This window comes from Stenella coeruleoalba (genome assembly GCF_951394435.1).
Source record: "Stenella coeruleoalba genome assembly, chromosome: 19".
Taxonomy (NCBI): Eukaryota; Metazoa; Chordata; class Mammalia; order Artiodactyla; family Delphinidae; genus Stenella; species Stenella coeruleoalba.
This window is the reverse complement of record NC_137165.1, coordinates 38,392,196-38,406,430: the sequence shown is the minus strand read 5'-3', so window position 1 is coordinate 38,406,430 and position 14,235 is coordinate 38,392,196. Positions and strand designations below refer to the sequence as shown.

The 14,235-nt window shown below is 49.0% G+C and overlaps 2 protein-coding genes across 2 annotated transcripts in view; both read right to left on the bottom strand.

Annotated features, from left to right (window-relative positions):
* The window catches only part of HOXB7 (homeobox B7), a gene marked incomplete at its 3' end in the record, with an annotated part of 498,962 nt that overhangs the window by 407,531 nt on the left and 77,196 nt on the right, over window positions 1–14,235 (bottom strand). The gene's annotated exons all lie outside the window — the stretch shown is intronic.
* HOXB1 (homeobox B1) lies at window positions 12,706–14,054 on the bottom strand (the record flags this gene model as incomplete). The annotated part of the gene is made up of 2 exons (XM_079904344.1): window positions 13,472–14,054; window positions 12,706–13,034 (listed from the first exon to the last, which is right to left on the bottom strand). Exons 1-2 carry the CDS (start codon window positions 14,037–14,039, stop codon window positions 12,706–12,708), a joined length of 897 nt encoding a protein of 298 aa, XP_079760470.1. The 5' UTR covers window positions 14,040–14,054.

Sequence of the window (14,235 nt, the reverse complement as noted above, 5' to 3'; positions counted from 1 at the left end):
CAAAATCTGTGTATTTTTAAATAAACAGCAAACTAGTCCCGGAATGTGGCTTCTTTGGAGCTAAAGCAACATTTGCATAAAGCAGAAGGGTAGATGCCAGACACAAGTGATCTACTACCCCTAATCTGACTCTGTGTCCCTCCTCTCCCCTCTTCTTGTCTCTCCCTAGACTCCCCATCATGTTAATTCTGCTGTCAGGACCACTCTATAAGTCCCCAGGACCTGGACTGAGTTACAGGATGGGAAGCCGCTCGTGGCCTTCAGGCTTCTACCTTGCATCTGCCTTGTGCCTGGCTCTGCCGACCAGTCCTGGGAAGGTCACAGGTGGAAGGGGTTGGAGACTTGGACTTTCTGATCTGCTTATTCCTCAAAGTCTTCAAAGCTCTGATCTATATGTCTACCATGATTAGGATCTCCAACGAAGTGGTGGGGTGGGGGAGATATAGGGGGAGGCTGATTCATGTGAGAGCGGGCGCATGAGGAAAAAAGCTGAAAGCCCCCAATTCTTTTTTTTTAATTAATTAATTTTTATTGGGCTATAGTTGTTTTACAATGTTGTGTTAGTTGCTACTGTACAGTGGAGTTCCCCCTGTGCTATACAGCAGGTTCTCATTAGTTATCTATTTTATACATATTAGTGTATATATATATATATATACACTATATATATGTATATATATGTATATGTGTATATATAATATGCATATATGTATAATATATATGTAGATATAATATGTATATATGTATATATATACATATGTATGTATATATATGTATATGTGTATGTATATATATATATATATATATATATATGTCAATTCCATTCTCCCAATTCATCCCACCACCCCCCTTTTCCCCCTTGGTGTCCATATGTTTTTTCTCTACATCTGTGTCTCATTTCTGCCTTGCAAACCAGTTCATCTCTACCATTTTTCTAGATTCCACATATATGCGTTAATATATGATCTTTGTTTTTCTCTTTCTGACTTACTTCACTCCATATGACAGTCTCCAGGTCCATCCATGTTTCTACAAGTGACCCAATTTCGTTCCTTTTTATGAAAGTTCCCACTTCTTATCCATCCCTGTATCATGACTCCCAGTACCTAGGAAGTCATAGCATTTGCATACCCATCATAAGCATTTGGAAAGATGTGTCCTCAAGGAGAACCCCTTCCCAAATTCACGTTAATAGCCCCCTTCCCATTGCCCCCAGGGTTGCTGTAATATGCCAAACCTGAACCCTTTCAACATCCAGATCCATCATGTCCAGAGTGCCTCCATCTTTCCAAACTTGGAGAAGACCCCCCACTTCAAGTGGAAGGTCTCTAAAGCAAGACCTCCCATAATGGCCAAACCCTGACCGTTAGAGGTTTCCACAGAATCTGCGAGTCAACCAATATCTGAATTGGACACTATTTGTAGGAATTCTCAGTCTTTAAGGGTTATAAAGACAGAGAGAGAGATCCCCTAGTTAAACCTGGTAATCTTGAATATTGGGGTAGTCTGCTTGATTTCTTTCCTCCAAAAGGAAAAAAGCAGTCACCTCAGACTCTAAACAACGCCTGGTGGTCTGATAGCTAAGGCAGAGAGAAGAGGAGAATGAGGTGGAAGAGAGGCTGACATCCTAAATGCATTACCTAGTCCAGATATGTGGGCTTATATATAAATCCTAGAGGGCCAGAGGCACAGAAAGAAAAATGATATGTTGCTTTTCAGGTATGTGATCTTGGGTACCTTATTTATTTTCTCTGAGCCTCGGGCTCCTCAAATGTGAGAATAATGATCATACGAACCTCCCAGAGATGTGATGAGAAGTAAAGGCTAATAGCAAAGTTCTATATAAATGTCAATAACAACAACAATGATAACAAACATAATAACAGCTGACACCAAGAAGGGAAGTGGAACAAGCATTGTGAGAGAAGTAGAGTTACCTGGGCAGCAATGATAAGCAGCAGAAGTGGAGTAGCTGCCTTAGCCTAGGTAAATCGGCACTTCCTTCCCTTGAGATAACGGGGCCACTCCTTCTCACCTTTCACATTGCTTCTCTACTCGAATGCTCCTTTCCCTTCTCACAAATTAAACAGGCTCTGCTCAGCAAATGTTTGTTCCCCATAACGGCTGCCAATCTGGCAGCTCCCTCACAGAGCTTGGGGATTTGTGGCTCATGGTCTCAGTGACTAATGCAGCCCTAGAGGTCAAGTAGATGGACACAGTCTGAAAGAGAGAAAGGATTCCTCCCATTCATCAGCAGCCACCAGCCTGCCCCATTGCCCTTTCCTGCCCAAGCCATCCTGCCTGTATCAACAGAAATATAGTGCCCAGATCGAGGGATATAATATTTCCACTCTACTTAGAACTGATCCAGTCACACTTTATATTTTCTGTTCAGTTTTGGACACTTTGTTTTGTACAAAATATTGACTAAGGAAGAAAGAACAGGATGGGGAAAGAGCTGGAAATCAGGTCTTAGGAGAAACAAATTAAGGAATTGGGAATGTATATTACTCTAGGGACACACACGACAGCTGTCTTCAGATATTTGGAGGGGTAGCATGTGGGAAAGGAATTGAGTCATTCGATTGGCTCCAGAAGGTAGCAAAGAAGTAAGATCAATGGGTGCAAGTCCCAAGAAGACGAACTCATATTCCTTATAAAGAAGTATTTTCTAGCATTTAGAGCAGTCCAACATCGGGAGAATCTCCCTTATAAATAGCAATCTTCCCATTGCTAGAGGTGTCCAAGCCCAGGATATTGTAGTAAAGATTGGGTGAAGGTATAAAGGGTAAAGTCTCTACGTTCCTTCCATATCCAAGCTTTCAGTTGTCGTTTTGCTTTGATTTGTGCCACTTTCATTCTCCTAAGTCTATCTCAGGCGGGCACTAGTAAGGTTGAGAAAAGCAAGGAATTCCCAGCAGATGTCAACTTCAGCCCTGATATGTCTTGGGAAACTCACTCACCTAAGGAGAAATAAAAAAGCTCCTGGGTTATGTTCAGGAGGTATATGGGGAAAGAGAGAAAGGAACCAAAAAGAGTTCAGCGATGCAGATTCCTCACCTCTCTCTATGAGCTAAGAAGCAGCTAGATGGCCATCAAAATATCCAAATGCAATGTTGATTTGAAATCTGGATCAGTAGTTAATGGTATCTCATTCTTGGGCAGGATTTTCTCTACATCTGCCAAAGTTCTGAAGAAAACACCTCTCCGTGTTGCCTGGAAGCAGATTTACAAGTAACTCCCTCCTCCTCTGTCTCCATTCCCTTAAACAGTAAAATTCCTTCATTAAGCTTGCAGGGTGATTGGGGGTGTGTGTGTGTGTGTGTGTGTTTGTGTTGGGAGGAGAGGAAAGTCCTTTCTCTCCAGGTTCGCCTACATAGAAAGACCTGCTCTTCACACCTATCAGGGACCCATGAGCTTTTCTCTCTCCTCTCCCAATCAAGAGCTTCAGACCTCAACAGAGAATGGACCCTGTGACTAAGGAGGCTGCTCTCAATTCCATGCTGAAGTGGGAAGGGGCTCTAAGGGTGCTGAGTGAGACCCTCTCTGACTCCAAAAAAACTATCTACGTCTGGAGCCCTGCCTCAGTTGAAAGGAGAGGATGGAAGAGGGCTCCTGACCCCAGAGAAGAATCTGAGTTATGTCTCAGCAACTGAGCAAACATTTACACTTGTCACCAAAAATAAAACTGAAAACTAAACTTTAAAGTTCTGGGGAGGGAAAAAAAAGAGAGAGAGAGAATCCGGTCTTCTCTTGTTTTCCAAGGGGAAATCTAAGATTGGGAGCAGCTTAGCAACTGGCCAATGCAAAAGACATAAAAGCAAGAAATTTTTGTACTGATTAAATTAAATTCAAACCCAGGACCCCCTTTTTTCCAGAGAACTGTGTGCAAGAGGGCTGGAGGAAGAGAGAGAGTAAAGCAAAATTTTTTCCGGTTTCCACATCCCTTTGACTTAGAAAGAGTAGAGACGGAAGGAAGACTGCTGCAGATAAACCCCTTTCTTATTCAAAGAGAGGAATTTAAAAAAAAAAAACATTTTTTTTCTCTAGTGAAATAGAGGGAGTTTTTCATAAAGGGAGGATTTTGGAACACACTCAGATTATTTTTGGTAGATTATTTTAACACACTTTTGAAACTTTGTTTTTTCTTTTTCTTTTTTTTTTCCAAAATAGGCTGTTGAAGAACCCAAAGTTAGTATTGGTATTGGGCACTAACTGGGTGCTACTTTTCCTTTATTTTTGTATCTGTCCCTCTGTTCTTCATCATTAAATTCTAGGGATGAGCACAAGCTCTTTTTTCTTTTTCCTACTTAAGGTGGGAAGACTCAGGTAAAGCTTACTAAACTCTGGGTCCAAACACCCAAATGAAAACCAGGGAAAAAATCAGCTTTCCAGATCTTTGGTATTCTGTGAAGGAAAAGTAGGAAATTAGTCACGTTTGGGATTTTTTTTGTTTGTTTCGTTTTCTCTTAATTTTTGCTTTCCCTCTGAGCGCGCAGCCACACACCACCCAACACAGAGAGATAACTCATTACTCGCCTCCTTCCTTTTCATTTCCATTCTGGGAATTCTGTAGAGATGAGATTGAAGCATATTTAGCAAAAGGCCCTCTTCCTTTTCACCTCTATGCGGGGAACTCTTCTATTTTCCACTCACACTTCTCAGGAACTTCATTTGGTACCACTTAACAGTCAAAACGTAAACTCCAACGAGTGGAGAGAAACAGAACCTTTCCACGCAGGTAACAATACCTGTCTCCCCAGCCCGCTTTCTCTGGCTGTTGCAGCCACGTGTGCAGAGCTGTGTACGAGGTCAGTTTATTTGCCGGTCTGAGGCACAAGTAACAACGCTTGTTTACAGACAGGTCTGCGAACGTGTGAGGGAGGTTGGCGTGTCTCTTCGGGAATGTGTCAAGGTGTGGATTTCAATGGGTTTTGAAATGTGCCGCTTGGTAAGGCGGGAGCCTGCAAGCATGCAGACTCTTTCAAAGGTGTCCTTGCAAGGCCCCATCCAATGCACCCAAATCACTGAATTTGAATTGCTGAATACAGACCCCCTGCTGGATTAGGAATTGCCCCACCACCCCACCCATCCTCCAAGGAAGGAGCTGCCCTCTTGCCTACCTCTAACTCTGGGTAGTGTCCCTCCTGCCAGGCTCCGAAAGGTGGGGATTGAAAATTGAGTTCCGGAAAATGACTGAGTGTAAATTGGAGAGACAGTGGAGTAACTGGAGGTGGTGGACGGTGGAAAGAAAGCTCAGGGCTGGAGAGGAGCGTGGGACAGCTCTTTCCACCAGCTGCCAGCCTATTTCCTCACATACACCTCAAAGGCTTTTCTTCTGCACATCTTGTTGTCCAGATTTTGCCTCTTCAGACTCCCCATCCCCAAAAACAACAGCTCCCAGCAAAGGTGTGTCTGAAATGGGGGATCATAGAACTCTGGCCAAATTGTCAGAGCCATGCCCAGAAGCCTTGAACCTTTGAGTTTTTTCAGGTCACTGCTGAGGAATTCCATTCCTCAACTCCGTTCTTCCTAGGGGGCCCTTGATCTGGAAATCTAACGCCAGGGAGGAACAGGAGGTGGAGGTGACTTTTCCTTTTCCTTGACACTTTTCCCTTCCCTTTTCTTGCTTTAAATCAGGTTTCCTGTTCTGTGATCAGGATCCACGTGTGTAGGTCTATGGTGCGAGTGTGCAAGAGGATGTCATCAATTCCCAACAATTTCCAAAAATGGTAACTGACCACACCAGAATGGGTGATCTTCTCAAGCGTTCTGAGAAACTTCCAACAGGTGACCATCCTTGCCCTCGAGTTCCATTAAGCATTAAAAGTAACGCTTCCCCTTGCTGTCCCCTTTCAGACCCAAACGAACCTAAGTGAATTCACTTTATTGGGCCTAGAAGGGGAAGACTTCCCAAAGGTTTTTAGAAACGGAAAACTTGGTCCATTGGCGTATAAAGGACACTGCACCCTGTGGGGCTGCATTGGGTGATGGAGAGGAGAAAGGAAGGCTTGTCTGCAGCGGCTGCACCTGCCTGGATCTCTCAACAGAAGGGTTGGCTTCTCTGTCTATTTTCTACCAACATTTCTACCAACCTAAACATCCAGCTGGGCCTTCAAATCCTTTACATTTCTAAAGTTGAGTCTTTTCTTCAGTTTATGCTTGCTGAAGTAAAGGAAGTTCAAACAAAACAAACAAACAAAAACTCTATGGGTGAACCCTCCTGGGGAGCAGACTCGCCCTGAAGCTATAAAAGAAACTCTGTCATTTGCCTGAGATAAATACCTTTAACGAATGAACGGAGAGTCAGAGAATAAGAAGATGCCTCCCAAGTCCCATTCCATCACTTGTCCTACTTTCATTATTTTCATATGAATACACTGATCAGGTAACACTCTTGGACTAATCAAATGTCTAAAACTGATGTCATTTCAGAAGACCATTTTGGGGGGGTGACTGGCTTCTAGCCAAGAGAAATTTGCTTCAATGTTCACTTGTCCAACAAATATTTACTGAGCATCTACTACATGCCAGGCATTGTTCAAGGCACTAGAAATGCAGCAATGAACAAAACAGAAATCTCAGCCTTCATGGATCTTATATCCTAGAAAGTTAGGAGGTTAGAGACTATTTTTCATATATGGTTGCTGAGAACATGCGTGTCACTTCTTTATCATATTAGCCCTTTAGTGTCTTTGGAAAGGGAGTCCAAACTATTACAAGTTTACCAAATTTCTCTCCCATTAGACATAGTTTATGACACTAATAACATGCAGATATGTGGCCCTTTGCAGTCCTGGATGATGTTCCCAACCTGACAGTCCCATTTTAGCCAATCTCCCTACACCCCTTCCCCAAAAACCACAATCATTTCCTGAGTCGTCTCTCCTCTAGGAGGCTCAGGCACTGGTCCAGCAAGAGAGGAGAGACCAGGGCATGACCCCACGACCGGGACCCTTCCCCTGCCCTTTGGCCTCAGCAATCCCCTGGACAGGCAGCTCCTCCAGGGCTGGGGGTTGGGGGGCTGTAAGCCATTTCAGGGCTGAACTCTCCATGAACCAGGAAGGGAAGGGGGTGGGGGCTGCAGAGCAGAGCCAGCAGGAGCTGGCTGGGAGGCAAGGCTTCTGGGCAAACCTCTCCGGCTGAGTAAATACTGAGCTGCCTCATCTCCAAGGTGGGGTAGAAACGGAGCTGTCAGGCCAGAGTAAACTGAAGGGAGCTTCGGGCCTCTCAGGAGCAGAGGGCGCATGCGTTTTGGGGCATCCTCCCTCCTAGGTTCTCCCTTCAGGCAGAAAGGGCTACAGGGGTCAGAATTGCCTGGACCCAGGCCAGTGATCTTGAGAGCATGGAGGAAATTGACTGGGGGGTGTGTGGAGAAACAGTCATTTTAATTAGCTCCAACTTGGCCAGTAGACTATGTGGGACATGATGCTTCCCCCATCCCACCCTACCACCCCCCATCCCAGACCAAGTTTAACATTCTTTCTTACTTACAACTTCTATCATCAGAGGGAAGGATGAGGAAAGCTGCAGTGAGATAATGCAGCTTATATTAAAGACTGGGAAAGCAGGCCCAGAGTGGTTAAGTGATTGATTCAAGGACACACAGGAGGCCCTTGGTAGAGGAAGCTCTGGTCTCCTGACTTCCTACAAAATTCTTTCTTCTCTGAAGTACCTGATCCACTTATTTCCCGATAAAGAGAATGACAGTGGCCAAGAGGTCCTACTCTGAGCTGCAGTTAATAGCTGCTTAAGCCTATCTGTTCTCCCAGGAATGGGCATTAAATATTTGGCATCTCCGACTCCTGTTCCACCCAGGACCCACTCTGAGGATATAAAGCATTTAGAGAGCCTGGGAAATAGCAAAAGTTAAAGCATCTGGAATATTGTGGTTGAGTCATGTAAAGGAGGCCATGCAAGGAAGTTCTTAGAGCTAGGACTGAGCCATCAGGAAAAAATCTGGTACAACTGCAGGGGGTGCCAACCACATGGACCACAGTGAGAACGTGCTCCCAGAGTTATGCAATGAGACTGTCCTGCCAAAATCATGTCTCATTACGATGCTGCACTTACTATGAACTAGTATTCTGTGGAACTACCCTGAAGCTTTTCATTCATAATTATTTTATTCCCTGGCAGCAAATTCCATGGTTACGGTACTAGATGGGTCTGCAGGTACAGTGCTGGAGGATGAAGGCTAGCGAATGTCTGCTTCCGTCACACCAAGGCCAAGAAAAACTCAGTACAAGAAAGTAATAAAAAAAATGTCTTGTATGAATATATAAAACAGAAAATCTCTATTGAACACTGCCAGGCAGTGTTTTAAGCATGTCTCATATATCTCACTTATTCAACTTCCCTCATTTTACATCTGAAGAAATGGAAGCACAGGGAAATTGAATAACTGGCATGAGCTCACTCACCCAGCTGATAAGAGAGGAACCACATTGAAAGCTAAGTTACCCTTCAGAACCCTTGCCCTCCACCACTCTAAATCAGGAACTCAGACTGTCTGCGTTTAGGACTTCTGAGCCTTCCTGCCAATGGAGAAGGGAGGGAGAGTGCAAGAGGCCCAGGACAACTCTCCTCTTCTACAGTTGAGTGGGCTGAGACCTGACGGTAAGGAAAGGGTCTCAGCCAGACCCACCTGGGTGTTCTCAGCTGCTAAGAAGGGAATCCCCTCTACCTGTCCTTAGCCCCAGAACCTGTCTCTAGTATCATATACCTATCAGGGATCAAACAAGATATGAATGTGAGAAGTGAAGAGTGTGTGTGTACCCCAAAGGGTCAAGATGTGCCCTGGAATCAATGAGGGACTGTAGGTAGGGGAGAAGGCATGTCCCCTTTAATAATGATAAGTATTATTATAGCTCATATTTATTTATTAGAGACTGCTCTCGAATATTTTACACATATAAACTTATTTATTAACATCCACCCTATGAAATAAGTATGATTATGATGCCCATTTTGGAGAAAATGGCCACAAGGCTGTGAGAGGCAGGGCTGGAAGGATTTGAACCCACATATCTTGGCCTTCCTCTCAGTTTCATCTGGATCTGCGTGCTCCCCGGTCATCTGGAGATGCCCCCAGCCTCCCCATCTCCACCCTCTTCTACTCCCCACCCCACCAACTCCCTTCCAGCAGCCCAGTGGTATTGCTGCAAAGAATGTTCATAACAAAGAAACCCACATTAAAAGTAAGAAGAACTTTAGGGTTTTTTAAATCTTTTTTCCTTGTCTCTCTTGTCCTGGAGATCAAAGGGCCTCACGTTGGGAGAACAAATGCTGAAGAAGAAAGCAAATGAAAGAGGAAAAGTTCACACTTGGGGCTGAGAAACAGATGGTGCAGAGTGTTGGGTAGAGCGGAGCCTCCGTGGTGGAGGAGGGGCCGGGAGATACTCCTCAGAAACCTTGACAAACTTTCAACCCGAGAAGAATTCTCCCCCCACCCCAATAAAGAATCAATGGGGAAAAAAATCTCTATTTTAAGATTTTTATTTTCAAAATAGGAGACTTTTTGGAGATTTGGTAAATGGAGGTGTTGGAGTGGAGGGCTTTAAATCTTGCAGAAAATGTACTTTCAGATCTTCTGGTAAATATGATTCCCTTTGCCCCCTCAGGGGCTGTGAGAAACCCACCTATCTGAAAGGAGTCTAAGAGGGAAGCAGTTTGTCATCTATTCTGGAAAGTTTAACAATGTGTTTTTGTTTGTTTGATTGTTTGTTTGTTTTTACCAACCTCTCCTTTGTCATTTATGATAGAAAATACAGTGACCTTCTGTTTCTGCAAATCAATGCTTTCTGTGTAGACCAGTCTGAGGCCTCAGATAAGTGGGATTTTAGGAGAGCACAAGGTGGGGAAGGGGTTAGGATCAAAGGAGATGGGGGGGCTCAGACGTATTGCAGATTCTTTTGAGCCTGCCCCTCTGTTAACAGAGAATTGATTTGCCCCTCATCCCTCCCTGGGGGAATCTGATAGTTCCTTCTGCTGTGGCCAAAATCCAAATAGACCAGCCTCCCCCAGGACCTGTCAGCCCCAGTCTGAGGTCCAGCTTCACCATCCTTGGGGTCCTGCTCTAACCAAAGCTCCTTCCTCTTCCCTGATTTTCTGCCCACGGGTCCAAAGTTTGCAGGATCCAGAAATATCCCAACCAGAAGGCTCTACCAGCTTACACTGAATGGCTCCAAGCAAGAGTTTTGTTTCCACAGACACTGCTCTGTCTCCTCTGTCAAGGTGACCCCCTTGGGAAAGCCAACCTTGGTGGCAATTTTAATTAAATGCAGAGAAGCAGTTAATAGATTTTTTTTTTTTAAGACAAAGGCCAAGGCATCAAGCTCTGGGAAAGCTGAGCTTCCTCTTGCAACACACTTCTCTTCCCCTCCAGCTGGACTGTGCCATTACTGATAACTTGGCCTCTCCTATAATAGCACCAATTTCATTAGGAAGCAAACGCTCGGCTTTTCTTGCACACACTCCTAGTCCTTTTTGCTTCTTGTCTTCCTCTGAAAGGTCGAGAATTCAGTAGATGGGGTGGGGTAAGACGCCCCCCTTGGTCTTGCTGCCCGACCCCAGCTGTCTTGACTCCAGGGCATTGGGGGGTCCCCGGAATCAATAAACCGGTCGGGAGCCCGCAGGCCCGCGTCCTCTGGACGGCACTGCAGGGCGAGAGCGCTGGCGGTTAGGCGGCCGTCGCGGCGCTGCCCGAGCCAGGCCCGCCTCCGCCGCCCCCAGCCTCCGCCGACCAAAGGGTTGTCAGTGGGACCCGCCAGGAGACAATAGCTGCCCCCGCGGGCGCGCCGTCGGCTTGTTTGGAAAGCCCGGGGGCGCTTCGAGGTAAAAAGGTCAGCGCGGGACCGGGGTTTACCTCGGCCTCCTTCGCCCACCCCAGGCCTTCGGGACTACAACCTGCCGCTCCCGCCGCAGCCCTCCCTTCCCCGCCTCCCCCTCGGCCCTTTCGCCTCGCCTCCGCTGCTGTCCAGCGCCGGAGACCCGGGAGTCACCGGGAGCCGGGTGGACGGCACTTCGGAGGCGGGCGGCTTCGGCCAGAGTCTCTCAGCCTCCCCGGCTCCTGAGCCCCGAGGTTCCGGTTGGGTGGAAGGGCGCCAGGCTGGGAGCGGGAGTGGAGGGGTAACCTGTGTGTCAATCTGAAGTTTATCGAGGGACCTGTCCTCTGACTTTCTCTGAGCAAGAATTGGCGGGGAGGGGGACGATGCACAGCCTCCGCAGCACATATTAATATTTACCGAGGCACACTCTATGCCAGGCCTCGCTCTGGACGTGGGGGACGCAGAAGGGAGAAGGGGTAGTGGGCCCTTTGCCTCCCCCCGAACTTTCTCCTCTTTTCAAACCCTTTTCTGTTCTCTCCAAACAGATCCGTTTTTCTTCTTTCCTGCCTTCCTTTCAGGACCCTCTCTGAACTGTATCCTCCCCACCACCTTTTCCCTCCAGGTCTTCCCACATTCCTCCAACGACCTGAGGGCTGACGGCTGTCAGATCTGGAAACCTAGGGTGCTGTTCTGCTTAGGCCCCACCCAGTAAGTCCTTCTCTTTATCCAGCTGAGCTCTTAAAGCTCAGCTCCTTCCAGCCCAACCAGCCTGCACCTACTCTTTCCTCATCTCTCCCCCTGGGCTCTTGGAGAGAGCCTCCTTTACCCCTGGGTGGAGGAGTAGAAGAGGCGGGAAGAGGGGAAAACACACTTTATTGAAATGAGGTAGTTGGAAGTACAGAGAGAACCCGATGGCTTGGGGCTCAGGTTTCCAGAAAGAGTGGTACCTCCACTGTCTCCAAGGTTCAGAGAAATGTTTGCTGCTGGTAGGAGCTCTCCCTGCACCTGGGCCTCCCTGGGCTGCACCAGGGGTCGGGGTGGAGATGAGGAGGGTCCTGGCTTTTCCAGGAGGCAATAAATAGGGGAGGAACTAGTGGGGGCGTGCCTGCGCCTTCCTGGTAGAGGCTTGCTGGGGTCCAGCCTCAAACAAAATTCCAGAAGTCTCCGAAGTACCAAGTTCCAAAACACTTTGGTAGCTTAGAGATGAGGTCGCTGGTGGGAGGGGAGGCAGGTCTCAGAAAACAACCTCTGGAGGCTGCTAGTGCAATACAAATGTGCCAGGTGGGGGTTAATAGGCTTAGATTGGCGGGGGCGGGGGTGCTTTTTGGTCTGTCACAAGGCAGCTGGTGCTATTGTAAGGTCTGTGGCGACTAGAAAGATTAAGCATTGGTAATATGCCTGCACCCAAAAACACCTCCCACACAAGAAACCTCAAGGCCTTCTCTCTGTCCTGGGCCTAGAAGGGGGAGTTAGGATATGAGTGCATGAGGAGAGTCCTCGAAGCTCAAAGGCACTGGACTGAACAAATTGAAGTTGGAAGGGAAAGGAGAATCCAGGAGGTTGGGACTTGCTTCCACCCCGCCCACGTGCTGATCCCCAGATTAAAGGCCGAGGGAAGCCCTTCCCTTCACTCTTGACAGGTTGGGTGTCTCCCATGCCTCTGGTCCTCCGGTAGGCTCCCTAGCCATCAGCACCTTGCCCAGACCGGAGAAAAGGGGTCCCCCATTCCTCCCCAGAGCAGCTGTAAACTGGCGCCCCAGCCTTGGTGAGGATCGCCTGAGTAGTAAAGCCGAGGCCCAGGGTTAGGGAGAGCAGAGGAGAGGGCTGGACGGCGGCGCTCGGGTGCCGCGGAGCCCCGTCGGTTGGGAAGTTTAGTTCAGGAGGTGACGGAGCTGGGCGAAGCTTCCGGCGAGGTGCACGTGGACTGGTCGGAGGCGTCTCCAGCTGCCTCCTTGGGACAGCCTGAAGGGGCTGGGGGCACCCGGCCTCCCTCCCGTTCGCGCTTCTTCTGCTTCATGCGCCGGTTCTGGAACCAAATCTTGACCTGCGTCTCGTTGAGCTCCAGGGTGGCGGCGATCTCCACCCTCCGGGCCCGGCTCAGGTACTTGTTGAAATGGAACTCCTTCTCCAGCTCGGTCAGCTGCCGCGTGGTGAAGTTGGTTCGGAGGCCACCGGGCGCGCCCAGGCCCAGCTCCGACACCTTCGCTAGGGGCGGGGCGAGAGAAAGGCCACGTCAGTTCTCTCACCTCTTTCTCCTTCCCCTCCCCTCCCCCCCTGGCCAGCTCTGCACCCCCATTCACCACGCTGTCCGGCTTCAGCTCTTGAAGCACCAAGCACCCCTCCAGGTGACCTGGATCAGCCTCCCCACGCTCCCATCCCCCATCCCTCCGCAGGACACCGGGTCCTGGGCCTGAGCTGGGCACACAGATCCGGAAGTGCGGGTATGTGTGGAGACTTACTCTTAATGGGAACCGGGCACTCACTGGGTGGGGAGAGCCCACCTGACCTGAGACCGGGCAGAGTGCTCTTACCTGCCTCTACCCGGCGGCGCAGAGACAGGAACCCAGCCCAGGACACCTCAGTGCAGAAGCAGCAGAGCCGCTCTGAGCCCCAGAGAGGGGGTAGCCACCTCTGAGCCCTACCTGTCTTGGGTGGGTTCCTCTTAACCTTCATCCAGTCAAAGGTCCGGGCTGTGGGGAGGCTGGTTTCTGACGGGCAGGGCGACTCCTTGTCCTCGGAGAGGAGCTCAGCATAGGCCGGTGCAAAGTTCCCTGTCTGCTCGTTCCCGTAAGGGGGCTGCGGCGGAGGGTATGGCCCCGGGCCCGTCCCAGCAGTTCCATAGCCGTCGGACAAGGCCCCTAGCTGGGCCCCATAGCTTGAAGGATGAAAATAGCCTCCATCTCCTTCCGGCTGGCCCAGAGGGTAGTACTGAGAAGGCCCGTAGCTGGGGCTGCAGGCAGTCGGGGCGTACCCCGAGGTCCCGGAGCTGGGGAAGGGCACCCCTAACGCGGAGGGCGGGTGCTGGGCCGGATAGCCTGAGTTCTGCTGGAGCGCGGGGCTGGGCAGCCCCCCACCATAGCGGGTCTCGCCTGCATAGCTGTCAACAGAGGGAGCCGAGCTGGGGGGGAAAGAGGTAGGGGCGCTGTAGGCGCTGGGTGCCCGGTTACAGAGTGGGTACTCTAAGAAGGAGTTCATCCTATTATAGTCCATGCGTCGAGGCCGCAGGAGGGTCGGCCCGTTTGGGGGAGACACCCTCTTGCCCTACAACCTTTCCGCAGTATGTCACAGCGCCGAAGCTTGCATCCATGGCCTAACCCAGCTCGCCTGGGCCAGGGCTCCCCCAGGAAGGGGGTAGGGAGTGGGGGTGGAGGGGCGCATGTGATCTCTCCCAGACCAATGGGCGCAG